General features: G+C 45.5%; 3 protein-coding genes across 9 annotated transcripts; 1 reads left to right on the top strand and 2 right to left on the bottom strand.

The window, feature by feature from the left end:
* Positions 1 to 785: 785 nt before the first annotated feature.
* On the bottom strand, positions 786 to 6072 carry LOC118364918 (YLP motif-containing protein 1-like). 2 transcript variants are annotated; one of them, XM_052490539.1, is made up of 3 exons: positions 5728 to 6072; positions 1808 to 2862; positions 786 to 1753 (listed from the first exon to the last, which is right to left on the bottom strand). In XM_052490539.1, exons 1-3 carry the CDS (start codon positions 5791 to 5793, stop codon positions 922 to 924), a joined length of 1953 nt encoding a protein of 650 aa, XP_052346499.1. In that variant the 5' UTR covers positions 5794 to 6072; the 3' UTR covers positions 786 to 921. The 2 variants fall into 2 exon arrangements, with proteins under 2 accessions (XP_052346499.1, XP_035602630.2); XM_035746737.2 differs by having other exon boundaries at positions 786 to 2862; positions 5728 to 6071.
* A 772-nt stretch (positions 6073 to 6844) lies between these two features.
* LOC118364917 (secernin-2-like) lies at positions 6845 to 19521 on the bottom strand. 6 transcript variants are annotated; one of them, XR_008088393.1, is made up of 10 exons: positions 19373 to 19520; positions 18294 to 18462; positions 17573 to 17754; positions 16205 to 16404; positions 15368 to 15583; positions 14889 to 15054; positions 14247 to 14505; positions 13816 to 13975; positions 12567 to 13603; positions 6845 to 7998 (listed from the first exon to the last, which is right to left on the bottom strand). XR_008088393.1 is itself a non-coding variant. In XM_035746735.2 (9 exons), the coding sequence occupies exons 2-8, from the start codon at positions 18459 to 18461 to the stop codon at positions 13820 to 13822; spliced, it is 1227 nt and encodes a 408-aa protein (XP_035602628.1). In that variant the 5' UTR covers position 18462; positions 19373 to 19520; the 3' UTR covers positions 12485 to 13603; positions 13816 to 13819. The 6 variants fall into 6 exon arrangements, 5 of the variants coding, with proteins under 5 accessions (XP_035602628.1, XP_052346497.1, XP_035602626.1 ...); XM_035746735.2 differs by lacking the exon at positions 6845 to 7998 and having other exon boundaries at positions 12485 to 13603; positions 14247 to 14360; positions 14889 to 15079; XM_052490537.1 differs by lacking the exon at positions 6845 to 7998 and having other exon boundaries at positions 12485 to 13603.
* Positions 19522 to 20976: 1455 nt separating this feature from the next.
* Positions 20977 to 21999, top strand: LOC118364705 (gamma-crystallin M2-like). The gene is made up of 3 exons (XM_035746400.2): positions 20977 to 21083; positions 21272 to 21514; positions 21654 to 21999. Exons 1-3 carry the CDS (start codon positions 21054 to 21056, stop codon positions 21951 to 21953), a joined length of 573 nt encoding a protein of 190 aa, XP_035602293.1. The 5' UTR covers positions 20977 to 21053; the 3' UTR covers positions 21954 to 21999.
* Positions 22000 to 23667: the final 1668 nt, after the last annotated feature.

The following is a 23667-nucleotide window of genomic DNA, read 5'->3' as shown; positions in this document are numbered from 1 at the left end:
TTGCCGCCAACTGAGCGGCCACTTTCGCTGCAGCTCTTGCAATCAGTCCATCTCTCTTCCCTTGGAGATCTCGATATATTCTCCTCTTTCTCAGAACCTCTTTCTTGTATTTATTATACCTTTCTTCAAGCGCCTGCCTGTTTTTCGTGACTCTTGACCGTCTCATGCGGCGGGTGCTGCCCTTGGGCACCACCGTCTTAACGTAATGCAGACAGCGGGGGGGTGATGGCTCCTTCAGTTGTTGGGTCTTGCTCAAGGAGATGGGGCCTGGGGTCAACACTTTCAGTGCTGGCGTCAGTACAGCCGTGCTTGTGAACTTGAGTTCACTATCGGGCTGGGTAGGTGTGACCTGGGGGTTGCTAGCAGTCTGGATGTATGTAAGCTGGCGGGTGCTAGCGTGCTTGGTAGACGTGACCTGGGGGTTGCTAGCGGGCTGGAAGTATGTAAGCTGGCAGGTCCCACCAGGCTGGGTAGATTTGCCCTGGGGGTTGTTAGCTGGCTGGATGTATGTAAGCTGGCGGGTGCTAGCGAGCTTGCTGTTTGGGAGTTGGAGGTTCATGAGCTGGAGCAGGTTGCCAGTGGGCTGGTTGTATGGGAGTGGGATAGATGTTAACTGGTGGTTACTGGCAGGCTGAGTAGATGAGAGCTGGAGGTTGCTAGCAGCCTGGGTGTATGCGTATGTCTGGCTTAAGGCTGCTGTGCTATTAGAGTAATGTGGTGGGGCGCTGGGGTAGGGTGGATACCCAGGGGGAGGGTATGGGAAGGGAGGCATGGTAGCAGGGGGCATAAAGCCAGGGGGCATAAAGCCAGGGGGCATAATACCAGGGGGCCTAATACCAGGGGGCATAAAGCCAGGGGGCATAAGGCCAGGGGGCATAAGGCCAGGGGGCCTGGTACCAGGAGGCATAAGACCAGGGGGCATCAGGCCAGGGGGCATGGTACCAGGGGGCATAAGGCCTGGGGGCATAAGGCCTGGGGGCATGGTACCAGGGGGCATAAGGCCAGGGGGCATGGTACCAGGAGGCATAAGGCCAGGGGGCATGGTACCAGGGGGATGCTACCAGGGGGCATAAGACCAGGAGGCATGGTGCCAGGGGGCATGGTTCCAGGGGGCATGGTTCCAGGGGGCATGGTTCCAGGGGGCATGGTTCCAGGGGGCATGGTAACAGGGGGCATGGTTCCAGGGGGCATGGTAACAGGGGGCATGGTAACAGGGGGCATGGTGCCAGGGGCATAACCCCAACCTGGAGGGAAGGCATTGGCGTAGGGGCTGCTGGTATACAGAGAGAACTGGGTGGTGGAGAAGGTTGCCATCATAGATGCATTAGGAGGGTGAGAAAAAGGATATATCGGGTCCTTGTGTGTGTTGAGCTCAGAAGAGCTTTCCTTGGACTTGTCCCTATACCAATCCTTGTCACTTTCTTTTTCCCGGTCACCATCTCTGTCCCAGTCCCTGGTACTACATCGCCTGTCCCTGTCTCTGTCCCTGTTACTAGAGCGCCTGTCCCGGTCTCTGTCCCTGTTACTAGAGCGCCTGTCCCGGTCTCGGTCCCTGCTCCTAGAGCGCCTGTCCCTGTCTCTGTCCCTGGTACTAGAGCGCCTGTCCCGGTCTCTGTCCCTGTTACTAGAGCGCCTGTCCCGGTCTCGGTCCCTGCTCCTAGAGCGCCTGTCCCTGTCTCTGTCCCTGGTACTAGAGCGCCTGTCCCCGGTACTAGAGCGCCTGTCCTCGTCTCTGTCCCTGGTACTAGAGCGCCTGTCCTCGTCTCTCTCCCTGGTACTAGAGCGCCTGTCCCTGGTACCAGAGTGCCTGTCCTCGTCTCTGTCCCTGGTACTAGAGCGCCTGTCCTCGTCTCTCTCCCTGGTACTAGAGCGCCTGTCCCTGGTACCAGAGTGCCTGTCTCTCTCACTGTCCCTGGTATCAGAGTGCCTATCTATCTCGCTGTCCCTAGTACTAGAGCGCCTGTCCCTGTTGCTGTCCCTGGTACCCGAGTGCCTGTCCCTGGAACCAGAGTGCCTGTCTCTCTCACTGTCCCTGGTATCAGAGTGCCTGTCTCTCTCACTGTCCCTGGTATCAGAGTGCCTATCTCTCTGGCTGTCCCTGGTACTAGAGCGCCTGTCCCTGTTGCTGTCCCTGGAACCAGAGCGTCTGTCCCTGGTACTAGAGTGCTTGTCCCTGGGACCAGAGCGCCTGTCCCTGGTACTAGAGTGCCTGTCCCTGGGACCAGAGCGCTTGTCCCTGGTATTAGAGTGTCTGTCCCGGTCTCTCTCAGATTTTTCCCCGTCTCTCTCTCTGTCTCTCTCAGAACTGGCCCAGTCTCTGTCCCGTTCTCTTTCTCCATTTCTCTTAGATCCGTCCCTCTCTGTGTCCTCGTCTCGTTCTCTGTCCCAGTCTCTAGTACTAGAGTGCCTGTCTGACTTCAACGGGCTCCTCTCCTGGTCTCTCTTCATCCCGTACAGCCTCTCCTTGGTCCGGTCTGTCAGTCGGCCCAACTCCTCCACCCCCAGATCTAGCCCGATGGACTCCAGCAGGCTCTGGAGCTGGCCATGTGGGAGATCCAGCCTCCTTTCTTCACGAATGTGTGAGTGACTCTGGTCTTGTGGCAGAGCTCTACTGTGGGGCCCCAAGCAATCCTGAGAGTTCTGAGCTGGGGCCTCCTTATACTCACTCCTGTAGGCAGTCTTGGGATGGGCCTCCTGTATAGGGGGCAACTCATTCACATTGTTGACAATCTTTGAGAGCTTGTTGATGTCCACCCCTTTGTTGAGGACATTGAGGAAGCGCTGGAAGCCTGTGGCTGCTGTGTCCTGCTCCTGTGACCTGAATGAGTAAATGGTGGATTCGTGTTGTTTATCCTCAGGGACCTAACAGGAGACATGAGAAAATTTCAATGGATAACCATCCAATAAGACAGCTGCTTGCTATATAGCTTAAAAATGGATGAAGGTTGACATGATTCATACTCGATTCGTACCAGTTATATGGTCACGTTCTGCAAAGAAGGACATGGGCCAACTGTACTTTGCCTTGAACAGAGTAGCATGCCTGGCCCTTAAATGTACACAGAGGGCTAACATCCAAAACATGTAAGTCAGTCTCTCCTGGCTCAAAGTAGTCTGTCTATTTTCTTTAATTTAATCAAGAATTGACAGTAACCCTCAAAAAGGTAATTAATATTAACGCTTTTAATTTCCATAGGTAAGCTAAGTTTTAGTTTATTGGGCTTCGGGAATGTGAATGAAAAAGTGCCTCGGGTCTTAGACAAAAATAAATCACTGATTCAGGGGATATCGGTGAACAAATGCCGTGGTTAAGGCTACGACGGCGCCAGTGCAATGAGTGGCGCTTACTCAGGGGTTCAATAGCTCATATCAGACCGAGAACCTAATGCGTCGGAAGTTAGTTCCTTATGAGTTTTAGTTTAGAAAACGATCTCTCCGCAGAAGCGACTGTTACAGGATTGTAAACACAGCTTGATTGCCATAGCAACATCCGGGAAACTGGGCAGAAGTGAGTTGTGCTTCAAATACAGCAGTTCTGCAACATATTTAATTGAGCACCTCATTCTCCTTAATTGCCGGCTTCAACACGTTACGGAAATAAACGAATGTATTCGAAGCTCTGGGGACAGGTCGCCCTGGATACTGGACAGACAAAAAGAAAGCGGTTTGCGATTTCATTCATACTGGTGAACCGGTGTTTGAGTTGTGTGGTTTGAAATATCAACAGTCTCTTATCTCAGGTATATTTGCACAAAAAAAAATGGAGGACTTCAGGAGACTCTAAAGTTAGATTTAATTTACCTTGAATATTGCAGCCCATTTGTGTAGGCTATTAGCCAGACAGTGTTCAACAATAAATAAATAGTGGCTGATTTTACCCTCAAGCCAATTACTTTTTTCCTCTGTTTTTTTTTATTTATTTAACTAGGCAAGTCAGTTAAAAACAAATTCTTATTTACAATGACGGCCTACCCCGACCAAACCCTCCCCTAACCCGGACAACGCTGGGCCAATTGTGCGACACCCTATGGGACTCCCGATCACTGCCGGTTGTGATACAGCCCGAGATCAAACCAGGGTCTGTAGTAACACCTCTAGCACTGAAATGCAGTGTCTTAGACCTCTGTGCCACTCGGGAAGAAAACTTGTTCGGCAATTTTTTAAATGTATCCTTTATTTAATTAGGCGAGTCAGTTAAGAACAAATTCTTACTTACAATGACGGCCTAGGAACAGATGTTTACCTTGTCGGCTCGGGGATTCGATCAAGCAAACGATTACTAGTCCAACGCTCTAACCACTAGGCTACCTGCTACTTTTATAAAAAGCAGCTAAATACAGTACATAGCTATAGATAGTACACTGAATAATGAAAGAATCCCGAGTAAACTAGTGTTTAGTGGATGGACTGGCTTATTTGGCATTAATAGACTGTTTTTTCCTAACAACAACGTTCTATCTAAACTAGGAGAGAGCAGGAGGACGGCTCATGACAGGCAGGTTCAGGTAGCCTATACAGGACAGTTGTATATTATTTAAAAAAATCCATTGGTTGCTGATTAGTATGCGGTTGCATAAAAACATGAATTTACAATCTGAATTTCCAATTTTAATTATTGAACAAGTAATAACATTATTGCCACCAGTCAGCAGTCTACAAATGGCAGCATTGCATCATGTATAGGTTCGTGAAATATTAGACTTAACATGAGAAAATGACTACCAATAAACATTTATCGCACTTTCAGCACCATGGACAGCCATAGTTTATTTTAGGGGGGGGGGGCAAAAAAAACTGTGTTATACCGGGGGTATAGAGGTATTGAAAGTACCAAACTATCTGTTCAATAAATTAAACACACAGCTCAGACACCAAGGCATATCCCATAAGACATGCTAGTATGCTACCAGGGTTCTCTTCACAGTCCCCAGATATAGAACAGAGGCTAGGAACCGCACAGTACTATATAGAGCCATGACTACGTGGAAATCTCTCCCAAAATGTAATGTAGTAGTGGAGCAATGTACATTTGTGATGTAGTGGTGGGAATGTGGATTTGTATGATGCACAATGTTTTGCAAGATGTGATGTTTTGTGTGTTCCCCCAGGAAGAGTAGCTGCTGCCTAATAAAATACTAAACTGGTTTGTAGTAGTAGATGTAGTATATAGTAAGTGAGAGGGTTAGCTGTGCGTGAGTTGTGTGTGTCGGAAATACATGGAGGAAACTCAATCCTACACTCAGTTCTCTGTTCTGTATTTCGACTGCCAGCGCATGGAAGAGAAGAATCCACTTGGCAAAACCACAATTTTCCTAACTTGCAAAATGTATAATATATGCATCGTCAAAATAAAACCTGAAGTTTGGTAATTGAGAGAATTGGTAAGGAATGCTTGGATGTGGATGTGCATGCATATGGTAGGCCAGACAGTTTAGTTGGTCGTCATACACGTTACATTGAATTACACTTGTAAAAACATGATATAAAAGAAACCCAGTCCACATATTTTAGAAGCAGATCAGAGCTTCCTAGCAACTAACGTTAGCTAGCTTACGTCAGATTAGCTAACATTAGCTAATGTCTTTTTCAGAGCAGGCTGGCTATTGAAACATAAACATGCCGGTCAGGAAGGTACGGGCAAATACATTAAATCACCAAATGTAAATATCACATTGACAATACTTCTGGAAATGCATGTGCAAGAACGGACAAAACCTGATTATTTACCTTCTCTCCCTTCCTCCTGGTAGCATCGCGCATGTCTTCGTCATTATATGTTGTGTGTCGTCTCATTCTGGATTTTGAGGGTTCAGATATTTGATCGTCCTACCACTGAGCTCTTTGACTTGAAAACCAGAGTGTAGTATTATAGTGTAGAAATAAAAAGGTTTATAAACTATGGTTTTACAGCTAGTTAGGTTTTCCAGTCATACGTCTCCAGCGGGGTTGGGAGAAAGCGGATGTTTCCGGTTTTCACGGATACAGTATTTTCAACCTAACTTCCGTTTCCACTGATAAACGAATGTAAGGTCAGAGAGCAAGAGGCAAAGCTTGAGGTTTTACTCCGCCACAAAATCTAGCAATTAAAATAAGCCCAGGAAACGAGGCCTTTTTGTATTGAGGTCAATGAGAGCGTATCGAATTTGGTCAACAAAAAATATAATTGCTAATTTGTTACATCAGGCTTATTTAATCGAATATAAGTTTCGTAATGGCTAGGTTGATACGAATGCACTGATATAAGTGTATGCACGTGGCATTTCGGCAATTAAAAAAAATAACGACTTTATATTGGAGTTGGGCAATGGAGATAGAGGACACATCGTGGACATTGAAATTGAAGGCTTCCACTATTTTAAAGTAGTCAACTGGGTGGGTATTCCTATGAGTTGGAAGGAGTCAGACAATGAAAAAGAAAATGAACCGATACAATAATAGCACCGATTGAAAGATGAGTCTTCTTTCAATCTCTATGGCTGTTGTTTAAACGCATCTGCCCTCTCATTGGCTGAATGGTCCCACCTGACCTCGCCTCCTCCAACCTGGCTTCAATCTTTGAGGGACATGTCATTTCCACTGTTGGATTGGTCACTGAAAAATCTTGTCAATATAATAGACAATCTTTGGTTAGGTTACTTCTAAAGTTGTTAGCTGGGATATTTTATAGGATTGGAAGTGCAACACTGCCACCAACAGGACGGTATTAGAATTTCCCCAACTTTAACAAAACTACATTTGTTGAATTCTTTACTTAACTAAATACGTCAGTACATACTGAATTACTGAATTGAATACTGCAGTGTTCGTTTTAAACTACAGTGTTAATAAATACAGGACACATCAGCAGACAGAGCTAATATTTTATTAGTTAATTCACATGGGGGCAGTCAGTCAACTAACCCCCATTCACTTGTAACAATGAATAGCACATTTGACAAATAGCGTACTTACAGTAGGTGTTTAATGTGAAACAGATCTGCAAAGTCACATACATACAGTGCCAGCCAAAAGTTTGGACACACCTACTCATTCAAGGGGTTTTACACATTGTAGGATAATAGTGAAGACATCCAAACTATGAAATAACACATATGGAATCATGTAGTAACCAAAAATGTATTAAACAAATCAAAAGATATTTTATATTTGAGATTCTTCAAAGTAGCTACACTTTGCCTTGATGACAGCATTGCACACTCTTGGCATTCTCTCAAACCAGCTTTATGGGGTAGTCACCTGGAATGCATTTCAATTAACAGGTGTGCCTTGTTAAAAGTGAATTTATGGAATTGGTTTCCTTCTTAATGCATGCCAATCGGTTGTGTTGTTTCAAGGTAGGGGTGGTATACAGAAGATAGCCCTGAGGAAGACCAAGTCCATATTATGGCAAGAACAGCTCAAATAATCAAAGAGAAAATGACAGTCCATCATTACTGGTCAGTCCACCCGGAACATTTCAAGAACTTTGAAAGTTTCTTCAAGTGCAGTCGCAAAAACCGTCAAGCGCTGTGATGAAACTGGCTCTCATGAGGACCACCACAGAATAGGAAGACCCACAGTTACCTCTGGTACAGAGGATAAGTTCATTAGAGTTAATTGCACCTCAGATTTCAGCCCAAATTAACGCTTCAGAGAGTTCAAGTAAGACATTCAAGATCTCAACATCACCTGTTCAGAGGAGACTGCGTGAATCAGGCCTCCATGGTCAAATTGCTGCAAAGAAACGATCTAAAATAAAGACGCGCGACAACAAGGTTCTAGCTCCAGCCTGTTTATAATATATAATAATATATGCCATTTAGCTGACGCTTTTATCCAAAGCGACTTACAGTCATGTGTGCATACATTCTACGTATGGGTGGTCCCGGGAATCGAACCCACTACCCTGGCGTTACAAGCGCCATGCTCTACCAACTGAGCCACAGAAGGACCATTATTAACCTAACCCTTGCATGTCCTACATATGTACGGATACCCCCAAGGGACATCCTACTACATCTTCCCCTCTCCCATGAACAAGAACTCAACATGCATAACCACTGAAGCATAACTGAAATGCAATTTGGAAACCAGTATTATTCTCTAACATGCTACTTCCCACCCTGAAACAGTATGAAAGCATTAAATCACACAGTATGAACATTAACTTAGGTACAGTCTCTTTTTGCTGGGTATGTTCCCCAGCCGTATGTTTTCTCTTCACGTAACATAGTATTTCAGCCACTCTGGTAGCTTCACATCCCTTTTTGGGTGCGCTTGTGGCTCTGTGAGCATTCTCTCTCCTTCACCCTCTTTTTGTGCATTTTCTGTGGCCTCAGTCTGTGAGGCTGGTAGATCTGGAAGAGCTCTGAGGTGTGTTTTGTTCCTTCGTACCTCTTCTGAGCCTGTGTCCACCACATAGGAGCGTGGGGCATCCGCTTTCCTCAGCACTATTGCTGGTGTCTTTGAGTTTGTAATCCACACACGTTGACCTTCTGCCAGCTCTGGCCTCTCCTTAGCACGGTGTCTCCGATTAAAGTCTCCAGTTTGCGTTTGTTTCAGACGTTTGTCCCTCTCAGCGAAGGCCTTTCTGTTAGGCCATCGGGGTTTAAGCTGAGCCGGCGTGACAGGCAACGGGGAGCGTAGCCTCCTGCCCATCAGGAGCTCGGCAGGCGACGGCCCATGATGCAGTGGTGTAACTCTGTAAGCTAACAAAGCCCTGTATGGATCCTTGTTCTTTTTCAGCAGTCCCTTGACTGTTTTCACAGCTCTCTCTGCCTCACCATTACTCTGTGCATGGTAGGGGCTACCAGAGAACTACCAGAGAACTGGGGAGCATTATCTGTAACCAGGACCTCTATCGACCTTGCCTGGAAAAAATGGACTTTAATCCATTGATAACACCAGCTGATGTGGTTATGGGTATCTTTGCTATTCCAATGTATCTTGAGTAGTAATCTACCACTAGCAGATAAGTGTCATTTTTCCAATAGAACATATCCACCCCTACCTTTTGCCATGGCCGTTTTGGCAGCTCTGTTGTCATCATTGGCTCCGGATGACAAGGTTGACATTTTGTACAAACCTCACTCTGGGCCACTAGCTTGGCAATCTGAGTACTCAGACCAAGCCACCACACTGACTGTTGAGCCCTCAGTCTGCATTTGGTTATCCCCATGTGTCCATCATGCACTCTGTCTAGCATTTCTGGTTGTAGAGTCTCTGGGATAACTATCCGTTGTCCTTTCATGAGAAGGTCTCCATTACAGTGGAAGTCACTTTGGTGCACCCAATAGGGCTTCAGCAGCTGAGGCAGTTCCTCCTGCCTGGGCCATCCCTTTTTGCATCTGTTGGCAGATGTGGTCTTGTTGTTGCTCCTCTGCAATCTGCTGCAGTTTGGTCTGAGATGCAGGTAGACTGTCCCTTAATGCATTAATGGACACCTGTACCTCACCCTCTAGACATTGCTCCTCCTCTGATAATGGACGTTTAATTGGGGCCCTGGAGAGTGCATCTGCTGTGATCAGTGCCTTCCCTGGCACATACACCATCTTGTAGGTGAACCTCAGTAATCTGAGTGCTTTTGTCCCTAACAGAGCCAACAGTGGTTTGTGATCAGTCTCTGCTGTAAACTGCAGGCCAATAAGGTATTGGCTGAGCCTTTCACATGCCCATGTGATCGCCAATGCCTCCTTCTCCACTTGAGCATATCCTTGCTCTGTGTCGGATAAGCTTCGGGAGATGTATGCTATTGGACGCCACTCCATGTTGTCCTGCATCTGTGTGAGGACCGCCCCTAGCCCAAAGGATGATGCATCTGTGTGAGGACCGCCCCTAGTCCAAAGGATGATGCATCTGTGTGAGGACCGCCCCTAGCCCAAAGGATGATGCATCTGTGTGAGGACCGCCCCTAGCCCAAAGGATGATGCATCTGTGTGAGGACCGCCCCTAGCCCAAAGGATGATGCATCTGTGTGAGGACCGCCCCTAGCCCAAAGGATGATGCATCTGCTGATACCTTTGTCTTAGCGTGGGGACGGTACTGGGCCAGCACTCTCTGTGAGGCCAGATCTCCTTTGATTTTGTCAAACGCTACCTGTTGCATGTGACCTCATGACCAGTCATTCTCTTTGGCTAGTAAGTCTCTCAGAGGTTTGGTTGTATCTGAGAACTGTGGGAGGAACTTACCCACATATGTGGCCATGCCTAAGAAGGTCCTGACTTCAGCCACATTCTGGGGTCTGGGCATATCTGTGATGGCGCTGATCTTCTCTGGGTCCGGCTCTATTCCATCTGCACTGATTATGTGTCCCAAGAACAAGACCTCTGATTGTGCAAAAGTGCATTTTTCATTGAGTGTCAGGCCAGTCTCCTGGAGTCGGGTCAGAACTGCTGTGAGCCTTACATCATGTTCTGCTCTGTCCCTTCCGCACACGAGCACATCGTCCGCGTGGACTATGACGCCACTCAGCCCCTCCAACAGCTGAGACATGCGTCTTTGGAAATGCTCAGGACCGGAAGCGATTCCAAATGGCAAAACATTAAAACAGTACCGGCCAAACGGTGTTATAAACGTTGTGAGGGCCCTACTCTCTGATGACAGCGGTATCTGCCAGAAACCTAAGCGGGCATCCAGCTTTGTGAAGACTTGTGAGCCATCCAACTGAGCCAGTGACTGCTCCACTGATGGTAAGATGTGTCTCTCTCTGCAGAATGCCTCATTCAATTCAGTCATGTCCACACATATCCTTATGTCCCCATTGGCTTTTGGGACCACCATCCCTGCACACCAGTCTGTAGGACTCTATTTTAGACACCGCCCCAATTTCTTCCATCCTCCCCAACTCTTCCTTTACTCTGGCCAATAAAGGGACAGGCACCCAGCGGAGGGTGGTAAGGGCATAGGGGACAGCATCCTCTTTCAGGCGGATTTTGTAGTCACCTTCTATCCTTCCTAGACCAGAAAACACTTTGGGAATTTATTTTTGAAAACCTCACCTGGGTTCTCCAGTTTGCTCACTCTCTCAATGAGTTGCGATGCTTCAATTGTTGGCAGCCCCAGCAACGGTCTGGCTAGAGAGTCAATGACGAATTACAGGCTGGATGGCACTTTTGTCTTTACTCTCCAGTTTAATCACCAAGTGCCCTACCACTGGTAAAATGTTATTACTGGGCCCATACAGTTTTTTTGTTTGTAGAGAGCAAAGGGCCATCCCTGCAATAGCTATACAGCCTAGTTGGGATAGCTGTCACTGTGCCCCAGTGTCTAGTTTAAATGACACAACCTCCCCATTGAGTTTAATGTCTGAATGCCAGCCAGTATTGTTTCCCTTTACATCTCCAAGCAAGATGCTGTCCTGCTGTACCTCCTCTGAAACCTCATGCATTTGCTTTAAATCGACAGACAGCTGAAAAGTGTCCTCTCCTGTGACATTTCCTGCATTCCGCATCCGTTGCTGGGCAATCTTTCCATCTGTGGAAAGTGGATTTCCCACATTTGCGACACACATTTGAACTAGCTACTGGTGCTGTCTGTGATTGTTTTAGCTCTGTATAAAAATGCATTTATTTCCTCACTCTCTTCGTTTTGCAAGGAGCTGATCTCGCGCAGCATCGTCTGCTGTCTTTGTACTGTCTGTCTCTGCCTAACCTGGTTTACAGCTTTGGACAAGGTAAATTGGGAATCCAACTGTAACTTTTCAGAAAGTGAGATATTTCTTATTCCGACTACAATCCGATCTCGGATCAGCTCTTCCCTGAGCGCGCCAAACTGACAATGTTCTGCTAGTTTGTGAACAGCTGTGATAAAACTGTCGGTGGTTTCACCCTGCCCCTCTTTGCGCATATTAAACCTAGCTCTCTCAAAAATAATGTTGCGTCTCCCTACAAAAAGCGTTTCAAAACAGTTTAACGGCACTGTAGTTAAGTTTCTCTTCCTCGGTCAACGTTGAAGCATTTAATATATCCTCGGCTTCATCGCCCATAGATTAGATTTACATTTACATTTAAGTCATTTAGCAGACGCTCTTATCCAGAGCGACTTACAAATTAGATCAGTGTATTAACTTGAAATGCCTCATTTTTCACGTTTAAGCCTGATGCTACCCTGTACCTTTCAAAGCGCCTGATCCATTTCGGCCCGTTTTGAATGTCCATACAATCTAAATTGTCCGGGGGACTCCGGACGAAAACAAACGAAATCCGTCAGCACTAGCCACTGGCCTGTCCGTGTTTGCGCCAGAGCCCGTTGAATTTGGGAGTCGCAAACCCTGAAATCCCGCCAGCTTCTTCCTCTTGCAACGTGTTGCTAAGCAGTAGCTTTGTCCTTGCTCGTTAGCGAGCAAAATAATGATATGCGCTGTTTTATCTCCAACACTGTGCCCTCCCTGCTTTGAAACAGCCTGAATGTATGATTTACTTGGTACGTTCTTCACATTTATGTGAATTTTAAAACCACTTCTGACACCATGTAGTATGATCTAAAATAAAGACGAGTGACAACGAGGTTCTAGCTCCAGCCTGTTTATTAACCTAACACTCGCATGTCCTACATATGTACGGATACCCCCAAGGGACATCCTACTTCACTACCAAAAGACATCAATAAGAAGAAGAGACTTGCTTGGGCCAAGAAACATGATTAATGGACATTAGACCGGTGGAAATCTGTCCCTTGGTCTGATGAGTCCAAATTTGAGATTTTTGGTTCAAACCACTGTGTCTTTGTGAGACGCAGACTGGGTGAAGGGATGATCTCTGCATGTGTAGTTCCCACTGTGTAGCATGGAGGAGGAGGTGTGATGGTGCTTTGCTGGTGACACTAAGTGATTTATTTAGAATTCAAGGAACACTTAACCAGCATGGCTACCACTGTATTCTGCAACGATACGCCATCCCATCTGGTTTGCGCTTAGCGGGACTCTGTATAAGGGCTGTATAAGGGCTATTTGACCAAGAAGGAGAGTGATGGAGTGCTGCATCAGATGACCTGGCCTCCACAATCCCCCGATCCCAACCAAATTGAGATGGTTTGGGATGAGTTGGACCGCAGAGTGAAGGAAAAGCAGCCAACAAGTGCTCAGCATATGTGGAAACTCCTTCAAGACCGTTGGAAAAGCATTCCAGGTTAGACTGGTTGAGAGAAAGCCAAGAGTGTGCAAAGCTGTCATCAAGGAAAAGGATGGCTACTTTGAAGAATATCAAATATATTTGGATTGGTTTAAACCTTTAAACTTTGGTTACTACATGACTCCATATGTGTTTTTATAGTTTTGACATCTTAACTATTATTGTACAATGTAGAAAATAGTCAAATAAGAAAAACACTTGAATGAGTAGGTGTGTCCAAACTTTTGACTGGAACTGTACACTCCTGTAGTGGTCTATCACATACTCACTAATGTGGGGCGAGCGTTGCTCCCTAAAGTGATACAAATGACAATGATGCTCCAATCCCATGGAACGTTAAGACATTTCTATTCTGTGTCAATGATGGATGGAATGGCATCAAGAGGGTTCTAGTGCATGAGACGGGAGGGAGCCAATCTAACAGGAGCACAGGACGAAACAGTCCCAGGGCCATCTCCTGCCGATCTGCGAGCACTAGCGATCTCCACATGAGGGCGCTGTAACAGAGAGCAACTGGAGGAAGCATTGGCGTAATGAGAAGGTTACTGTACTTCTGAAACAGAGACATACACTACTACTACTAATACTACTACACTACTACTACTACTACTACAACACACACACACACACACACACACACACACACACACACACACACACACACACACACACACACACACACACACACACACACACACACGGTTCTTACCTCCTCACTGGTAGAACTTCAGCTCCGTGTCCACACAGTCAAAGAACAGGTCCCCCAGTTCCTCTTCTGCTGGTGTTTCTCCACTGAGCAGGGCTGATATGTCCGTCAGACACTGGCCCTCCAACATCCTCAACGTCTCAGTCAGAGCATTCCCTGCGTCCTGAGGGACAGAAGCACACACGTGCAAAAATACACACATTAACACCCCCAAACACAAGCACAAACGGAGAAGACCTGACAAACAGCAATTTGTGACGTTTATAGGAAATTCTGAAAGTTCATAGTCGGTAACGTACGTCACATAATATCCATCAGTCCATACCCACACTCATGTAAAAAATATATATATATAACATGATGAAAGTGTTGCCTATTACATTAGGCCATGGCATACTCTACCCATATTTGATTCTAACCCCTCCTACACGTACCGGGTTGGTCTCCATAGTCTGCAGGGCCCCCTCATGGGCCTTGTACAGGTCGTGCCTGCGGTCCACTAGGCTCTGGAAGCGCGGCTGCTTCCTGACCGGGTCGTCTGGGCCGTACTGTGGGGAGATCACCCACGACACTGGGGTCACAGACTCAGAGAAGATAAAAGGCTTGAAAACAGACCTGGCAGGACGGAAGACCGGTAGGAGGAGGAGGGGAGGTGGTAAGGACCAAATGAAACACACAGACACAGAGAAACTCCTATCAGAACGCAGTTTTTCCAAAGGGGGAAATGATGAAGATGAAAAAGAGCAATAGAGAGATAAAAGACAAAGAGCGAATCTGAGTCTGAATCTTAAGAAGCACTTCCAGATAGCCTGAGGGGTTCCTGGGCCTGGTTCCAAACCAATCCCTTGCCACCTCTCCTACACCCTTGTTGAGTGCCTCTTGCAAATCTGAAAGAACTGGAAAGGTATCAGCAAAATAGTAACATTACTACATAGCTCTCTGGTTAGCCAGAAGGATTTTCCTAAACATTTGTCACACACTTATCCAGCTCATTTAGATTAAACACAAGGGGCAGACAACAATGGGGTTGGGGGTCAGAGTGATTTGTTTGGGACCAGGCCGGGGAGGTGACACACCTGGAGGGGTCGGGGGTGGCAGTGAGGAAGTGGATGCAGGGCAGGCTGGGGTCGCGGGGCAGGATGGACACCATACTGCCAGTGGTGCGGAACCCCCCAGAGTCCATGCAGATCCCACTGGGCTTGTCCCTCAGGATGGACATCATCACCTCGGCCGTCACAGAACCTGGGGAAACCAGAAAAGGTATTGCCTAAGTAGGTTATTAGTCGTCTATTTTTATGGGAAAGCCGACCGGAGAGAAAATGGCAGGAGACAGGAAATTACATAAGCTCGTTACATTCGACGTACTTTCTATGGTAAGAAGGGATACCAAGCCGTTATTAAAAATAGCTGTATAAGCAATACGGCAACCAAACCAACCATGTATAGGGTTGTTAACAGAGCCTGCTTTAACATCATTTTGGGAGTTTTTACAGTTATAAGGAGTTGAAAGTGTTGAAGTAGATTAGAATATAATAGAAAGAATGGTCTCCCTCACCATCATGCTGTTGGAGGAGCTGTGTGCCCCCACTGTGACGCTTCTTGGCCAGTTCCATCCTGGCGGGGGGGTTTTCAGACTTGAACACCTCGTTGAAGCAGAACTCTCCCTCGCCGCTCCACCAACCCTGGGCCTGGGCGACACTCCTCAGCTCTGGGTGCTCCGCCGAGATATCCGTCCCGATGGTCAGCGCATTGGAGATGTTCTTCACCCCCTCTGTGGGAAGCAAAGACAGGTTGGGGGGGTGCATAGTTGTATGCTGCTGGTAGAAGGTGCTCAGAGATGCACAGTTCTAGGATCAGCTTACCCTCCCACTATTCTAACCATAACCGCAAGGGTGAAACCACAAAACGAGTCTCCCGTGGGCAGATTTTGCGTATAGACTGAAGAATCTGCAGAGACTGAATGGAATGTGTGAGATAAGGAGCAGCATTGGTTTCCGGTTTTGGGGTTTTCGTCACTGATTATTTGCACGTATCAGGATTGGGCGAAGGCGGTGCTTAAACTTCTTTGGTTCGCACGTGTGCCCACACAGATCGGGGGGCTTTGGCTGAGATTTCTTTATGCGAGGGTGGAGACTTCATATTTGCCACTCTCAATTTCTAATACGGACTGTATGAACAAATAAATTAATCACTCGGCTGACCAATTCCCGTGAGATTTTACTTCATAACAGAGACTACCCCGAAACGAACCTGTTTCAAAACGTCAGTCCACAATACAGCTGCCGTGATGTTAAAGCAATTTCCACACCATGTAACTTCCTGTGCCACCCCCAGCCCCCCGAAAACATCCATTCACACTACAGCTCCCACGGTGTTACGGCAGTTTCCTCACCTGTGACTTTCTGTGCCACCCAGAGCTTTCCGGCAGTCTCCAAGACCCAGGCCTCGTTGCGGTCCACCAGGAGGAAGGAGTTGTGGTAGCTGAAGGGAGCCGGGTCCTCCCTGCATGGCCCCCCCTGGCCGTGCAGCTCCAGCAGACCAGTGATCACACTCACCGCCCCCCAGGCACTGTCCGCACGCTCCAGTCCCAAGCTGTCAAGCAATAGAATAGAGTAGAGTAGAATAAAGTAGAGTAGAGTAGAATAGAGTAGAATACCTATAGAATAGAACAGTGTTTCCCAACCCTGGTCCTCGAGTACCCCCAACAGTACACATTTTTTGTTGTAGCTCTTGACAAACGCACCTCATTCAGCTCATTGAGGGCTTGATGATTAGCTGACAAGTTGAATCAGGTGTGCTTGTCCAGGGTTACAATAAAAATGTGTACTGTTGGGGGTACTGGAGGACCAGGGAAACACTGGAATAGAATAGTGGTAGAAGAGAATAGATCATGAGTAGAATAGAATCAGAATAGAACATTCTGTCTTATACTATTCCCCGGACACAATACATACATACACAACTGTGAGTCTGCATAGGGTCAGCCACAGAGCAGCATAGGGTCAGCCACAGAGCAGCAACCCCTGCAGTAGGTTAGTCCTGCTGCTGCTATATCACTGTCAGTGGTACAACAGGACCAACCTGCGGCTGCCATTGACAACTGCTAAGAGTTACATTGATTTGTTCAGCATTACACTTCAATACGCTCCATGGTGCGTGAGCGTTACAAAAATCCTTTAAAATGTTATGCTTATGACAATGTAAAGGCAGCTTTATGACATAAGTGAAAACACACTTGGGCCGGATTTAATCAAAACTCCCATAGCAATGTTTGGGCAGTAGGACTATCTTTGTTTACACGACTAGTCCCTACGCACACATGTAAGTATTAACCTGTGATGAAGGAAGTCTACCTAGTACATTTAGCACATCTGCTACTAGCACATCTGCTACTGCCTAGCCCTATATTGCTATTCTGACTACGGGCTGAAATACTTGCACATCTCCAGTTAGGATATCTACTTTTCAACAAATTTACCAATGACATTAATGCATTGATTATTCACACCAAACTTTGAGTGATGTGATTCTGAAGTTCGTAAATAGATTCTTAAAGGGCAGCGCTACCCTATCGTTGTCTGAAGTAGACCGGCCAATCAGACCGCTCGGTCAGGAACCTGACCCAACGGCCAGCCAGCCCAGCCAGCTCAACTCGTCTCTCTATCTTTCGGACCAGGAGGTGATTCTGAAGTTGGGATTCACTTGGCCCCCAAAACAACACCACTGTTTGGTATGCTGGCCTACGGTCAGCCGGGCTTACCGGACCAGGTCCATTCCTAGTAGGGCTTCCCCTGGGTCGATAGCTTCGCGGGTCCACACAGCCTCATTCCCGATGCAGACCCCCTTGTCGTTGGCCCCCATCTCGGCCCCCCACAGCCAAGGAGGCCGGCTGAGGACCACAGCATGGGTGTGTTCTGCTTGAGGGATCTGAATGTATGTGCACTGCAGGAGGAGAGATGGAGACTTCAATTCTCTTTTTATGTGATTGTAACATAAATTCTACTGGCAAACCATACCAACACGTACTCAGCCAATACCGCAAACCTGTCGTATCAACCGTTGGTAACATAAAGGCGTGGAAATACATATAAATGATAGTCTATCATTCAAACTTTAAACTTTGTGAATAGTACATTTGAACATGTTGATTGTGTATAGCAAGGAGGGGTATTTCAGAGGTTTGATAACCCTTTTCCGTTATATTGCCCAGACTGACTGCTCACCAGTGACAACAACTCTAATCCAATTAGTGATGTTGGTCACAGAGCAAAACACCTGTTGTGACCATTTTTAACATAAATGCCTACACTCTGACTACACTCTGATACAATGTTCAGAGGGCAGACCCATGATCCATCCATGTTTAATCTCATTGAGATCAAATCTCTTTTTTCAAGAGAGCCCCGATCCAAGATGGCAGCAGGATTATAATTTGCAACAGGGTCAATCTATGGGGAGAAGTGAAGCTAGGCCTAGCTTACCTCCAGCATGGTCCCGGATGGGTGACCGGTTGCTGGGTAGTAAAGAACCTCCTGGACCTCATCTCTAGGACGGTCCGAGTTCTTCCCAAAGATCACGTGATCATCTTGTGAGCCAGGGGGCAAGGACACAAAGCAGTCACACGAGAGGGGTGGCTCGGGCTCTGCCATCCTGAATGAACAAGAGGACAAACAAGCACCATAACAAATATATTACCAGGAAATAAACTGCTATCATATCAGAGGTCAGAAGTTTTTCCTGGTCAGGATAAAAAATCATAGCTTTAGTCATCCATTGGTAAAATCAGGAACACTCATAGTTACGTTGGTCAATGTTGTATTTTTATTTTTTACCATTTAACTAGGCAAGTCAGTTAATTAAGAACAAATTCCTATTTTCAATGACCGCCTAGGAACAGTGGGTTAACTGCCTTGTTTAAGCAAACTCAAAAATATACACATACTGTGTATCACTGTCACTATCAGTTAGTCATGTTTTTTACAGTTTTCCCATTTCTATTTCATTTCACACTATGACTATTGTCTTTAGCCTAAGAAGCCTATAGAATGGGCACACGTGACATAAGGCATTCATCCCCTATACAGTATCTTTAGGGAAGAATCAGGTATGATATGTTCTTCCTGTCAACTAGTGCATTGTCCATCCCTTCTCAAACAGAGCGATAAGGGGGAATTGTGCACTGCACTTCTCGGTAATCTTTACAAATCCGAATGGTCCTTGCCGTCTCCTTCTTCTTATCAACATGGCTATTTAGTAACGCTGTTCTATTATACAATGCGGGAAACATTTTAAGCAATGTGATCGAAGTCTTATGGAGACGTGATAGCCTAAAATGTGCTTTAGTCAAATGTTTATTTAAGATAGGGCCTATATAAACGGTATCGTTGGCGATGTGCCCTTGCTGTCACTTCCCGGTTTCAGGAGATATCACACTTAAAATGCACAAATAAACGATTCTCATTTCACTTCAATCCAAGGGTTGGCTGTCATTATCACCTGTTGAGCAATAGGGTTACTGTAGCTACTGATATGTTGCAATTTCCTACAGGAAAAATGTTACCTTTTTAATCGCAAAACCAGACGTGGTCGCTACCAGATGGCAGATTGTAGTTGAGCTACTGTACCACGTGATCGTTTCCAAAGGTTGTATTTAAAGGTCTAGTCTCGTTGATTACTTGCTGCAAATACATAACTGAAAAACAAGTGCATAGCCCTATTCAACAATTAGCCAACAAATGTTGCTGTAACAAGCGCACAAAACGGAAACATGTCAGCATGATTCAAGAATACATCATCACAACTTCTTAGATTTGGGTCCTATATATTCTATTATCAAATAGATCATTTAATTGCTCAAAAAGAGCATATCCATCCCACCCATGGCATGTAAGACTACACTGTAATGATTAATAATCAGTATGTTTTTATTCTCAGCGCACTAATAGCCTGGTCCCAGATCGGTTTGTGCTAACCTGTCAAATCATTCGATGTGACTGCTGAAAGCAAGAACAACTTCGAAAATCCGACATACTTTATTACTCTCCTTCTGCTGCCACCTGTAGCACAAAACTAAAAGCAACCAACACCAAAGCAACTTTAAAACGTGCAGGCTTGCTGTCTTCAGGTTGTATGAACAATCATTTTTGGTACTACTTATGGCTTACCTTTCACACTACAAATACCTTTGCATATATCCCGATGCATTTTAATGGCCATAGGTTTAAATGGAGAGGACAGGTAAAACAAAAATGGAGCCACTACTCCTCCAGAACCGTTAAAAGCTAAAAACTCCATTCAATCTTTAAAACGTGCAGACCGGTTTAGAATGGTGTGCTTGTATACAGCTTTTTGATACTATGTATACATTTTGAACAAAACATTTTCAAATTTGCATACATTTCCATAGATTTAAAGGCAAAATGTGGATTTGCCACTGCTCTTGAACTGTTCCAGCTACAAACACCAACCCAAAGTTGACATGTGCAGACTGAATCAACTTTAGATTGCTTTAACACAGTTTGTTGCTACCATTCATACTTCATAAACTATAAAAGCTTTTTATATCCCATTTTAAAGGCATAATGCAGGTTTCAACATTCTAAACTGAAATCACTGCCACAAAACATTCAGAATGTTCAAACTGAAGACCTTAGAGAGCTTAAAAACACATAATATGGCTTATGATGCTATGGTACTCACTCTATATTACTATACTAGCCCACTATAACCAACTATAATAACTCCAAACCAACAAACCACCCCAAAATAGGTAACTATAACTAACCCATAGCCTATGAAAACCCTATTACTACCAATACTACTTCTACTATTACCACAGCTGTTGCTACCACTACCACTATACTACTATTTCACAACCACAAATACTTCAAGACTTTCAAGCACACACATTTACTTCAGGAAATGTCATTTTTTAGTTAATAAAAGTTATCCTTCAAGTAAGATTTTAAACTTATGTACGAAGAACTTTCACATTTGAGAGTAAACTCTCAAAAGGCTTTATATTACTTTGTAAGAGAAACGACCAATTGAAAAGCAGCCTTTCTGGAAATGTGGACGTAACCTCAGTGGCCTCAATAGGCCTCTCTCTATAGCATGATGCTGGGTCAGGGATTTGAACAATGGAGCTAGTGATTCTTTGGGTTTGGTCAGGTATAAAAGAAAGGGTTAAACCAGGTAGGAAGTCAGTTCAGGAGCAGCAACCAGCAGCACAGTTAGCAAACATGTCCACCACCAACATGAACAGGGGCAAGGTAAGCACTGGGAAAGTTTTGAAAATACATACTAACATTTTTCTAGATTGGTATAGAAAAGGGCTCTAGCACCCCAAACTAAAACATGAATGTTTGATTCATCCCAATATCCTGGTTGCCATTGTGACTGAATAGTAGCCTATCCCACAATTGTTTAATTCATAGAAATGATTCCATTATATTTTCAGATCGTCTTCTACGAGGACAGGAACTTCCAGGGTCGTTCCTATGAGTGCAGCAGTGACTGCAGTGACATGAGCTCCTACCTGAGCAGGTGCCACTCCTGCAGGGTCGAGAGTGGCTGTTGGATGCTGTACAACCACAACAACTACATGGGAAACCAGTACTTCATGAGGAGGGGCGAGTACCCCGACTACATGCAGCACTTTGGAATGAGTGACTGCATCAAGTCCTGCCGCATGATCGCCATGGTAGGTCGAAAATATCTCCGCTTAAAATAGTCACATCTTGTCATTGAAGGTAAAACATATTTTAATGGCCACACTCTCATATTCAACAATGTTCTAAATAATGATCTCATCTATGAACCCTGTACTTTTCTCCTGACAGCACAGAGGAAACTACAGGATGAGGATCTACGAGAGGGAGAACTTCGGAGGTCAGATGCACGAGATGATGAACGACTGTGACAACATCACGGATCATTACCGCATGTCCAAATGCCAGTCCTGCAACGTGATGGAAGGTCACTGGCTGATGTACGAGCAGCCCCACTTCAGAGGCAGGATGATGTACATGAGGCCTGGAGAGTACAGCAACTTCAGCATGGGCATGGGAATGGGAGCCATGGGCGGCATGAGTGGTATGAGGTTCATGAGCATGAGGCGTATCATGGATTCCTGGTACTAAATCGTTCACAAACCTATTAAAATGTTCCCTTTTTTAGTGTGACAAAAAAAAATGTGCCTGCTGATTTGTTGTTCACACACCTGCACCCCTTGTCATATACAGTCCCTTACATATGTATTTGGACAGTGAAGCTAAGAATGAACATTTGGAGTATTTTGGACTTGAGATCAAATGTTTCATATGATGCGACAGTACATAATGCCATATTTTATTTGAGGGTATTTTCACTTAGATTCGCAGCGACAACAGAGTGATCAAATTGAGATATGACATATGTATGTATCTTGTCACTCATTGTCGTGCAGAACATGCACTAGGCCTTCTATGCAAATTGTTTCAGTGCTAAAACTCTCAATGTTACATCACAGTTGGGGGTCTTGTAGCTGGACTAGACTGTCAGCCTCAGGACACTGATCCTGTCTGGGAGTTTATTTGTTTTGACAATGATACTCCATGGAAGTAACTTGGCAATACAAAAGGAAACGATATAATCCGGCCAAACAGCATTTCTGAAATTGCTGTCAAAATGAAGTTTAGGACATTGTTATTACCCTCTGTTACTAATATGTTTGGCTCCAGTAAAGGGGTTGAGTCCATTCCAAGTCTACAAGTCTCTTCACGCTTTTGATCAATAGCTAAAGTATTTCCCTTTGTTGTCTAATAGGGTGTCGTCCACACATACAAAAGGAAACTTGTGAAGTATAAACACAAACACATTTAACCTTTAGGTTTTTGGCTTGTGATTCCAGTTGTCGTTGAACACTTGGCCATGTCAGTGCTCAGCTATTCCCAGCTTTGTTTGGGTGTTGAGTGTCTAGGAAAAAGGATGTCAAAGCACTAAGGTGGTGAGAGGTGTTTCTTTGTGGCACTGTGCAGCACACTTGGAATGTATGTAGAGGTGGAGGTGGAGGTGGCGGTGGAGGTGGAGGTGGAGGTGGAGGAAGCAGGCTCGGATTCTTTCGGGTAGACAACCTGTTATCTGCTGACAACCTCTGCACATCCCATCTGTGCTAAGACACAAACACCAACAGCCCTGAAAAGTAAATGCCCACCTCAGGCACAGACAGCCACACCCAGTTAACGCCGCTCAAACTGACACACACGCACGCGCACACACACACACACACACACACACATACACACAGACAGACAGACAGACAGACAGACAGACAGACAGACAGACAGACAGACAGACAGACAGACAGACAGACAGACAGACAGACAGTGAAACACACACAGTCAGACACACACTTACTCACTCACGCATACCACACACAGACTAAACAAAACAGACACACTTTATAACAAACAAACTGTGGGCGTACACCCCCCCGCAAGTCACTCTCAAAACAAACACCGGTTTATGACGTACACAGCATATTTCAGTAGGTTAACATGACATTTTACAAATGTTATATTTAAGTTGCATTATGATGAACAAAATAGTATTGTAATCTAAAACGTAACATTTTCTGATTTAGTCCAAATGAATAAAGTGAAAGGCTATCATTTTATTTGATTTCATCAACAAAAGGTGGGGGCACTCCAACGTTTTGAGCTATGTGACACAAGGCTCTTCCCTTAAAGCTGTCCACACAGGTTATACATTTTATATAACTTCAGTTATGACCAAATTCTTATTTACAAGGGCGGTCTGGCATGTGGCGATGTGAACACACTGACACTCCTGCTAATGGGCGTGAGGGCGGCTATT

Source organism: Oncorhynchus keta, chromosome 32 (assembly GCF_023373465.1).
Source record: "Oncorhynchus keta strain PuntledgeMale-10-30-2019 chromosome 32, Oket_V2, whole genome shotgun sequence".
Lineage (NCBI taxonomy): Eukaryota > Metazoa > Chordata > Actinopteri > Salmoniformes > Salmonidae > Oncorhynchus > Oncorhynchus keta.
This window is presented reverse-complemented; position numbering and strand designations above follow the sequence as displayed.

Excerpts from the sequence above, each read along its gene's own strand:
- LOC118364918 (XM_035746737.2), bottom strand. The coding sequence starts at position 5,793 with ATGAGACGACACACAACATATAATGACGAAGACATGCGCGATGCTACC. Across the intron at positions 2,863-5,727 it reads CCAGGAGGAAGGGAGAGAAG|GTCCCTGAGGATAAACAACA; the intron begins GTAAATAATCAG and ends GTCTCCTGTTAG.
- LOC118364917 (XM_052490537.1), bottom strand. The coding sequence starts at position 18,461 with ATGGCAGAGCCCGAGCCACCCCTCTCGTGTGACTGCTTTGTGTCCTTG. Across the intron at positions 15,055-15,367 it reads GCTCCTCCAACAGCATGATG|GTTCTGTGACGGCCGAGGTG; the intron begins GTGAGGGAGACC and ends TGGTTTCCCCAG. Across the intron at positions 14,506-14,888 it reads GCCACCCCCGACCCCTCCAG|GAGTTTCTCTGTGTCTGTGT; the intron begins GTGTGTCACCTC and ends GCGTTCTGATAG.
- LOC118364705 (XM_035746400.2), top strand. The coding sequence starts at position 21,054 with ATGTCCACCACCAACATGAACAGGGGCAAG. Across the intron at positions 21,084-21,271 it reads CCAACATGAACAGGGGCAAG|ATCGTCTTCTACGAGGACAG; the intron begins GTAAGCACTGGG and ends TTATATTTTCAG. Across the intron at positions 21,515-21,653 it reads CCTGCCGCATGATCGCCATG|CACAGAGGAAACTACAGGAT; the intron begins GTAGGTCGAAAA and ends TTCTCCTGACAG.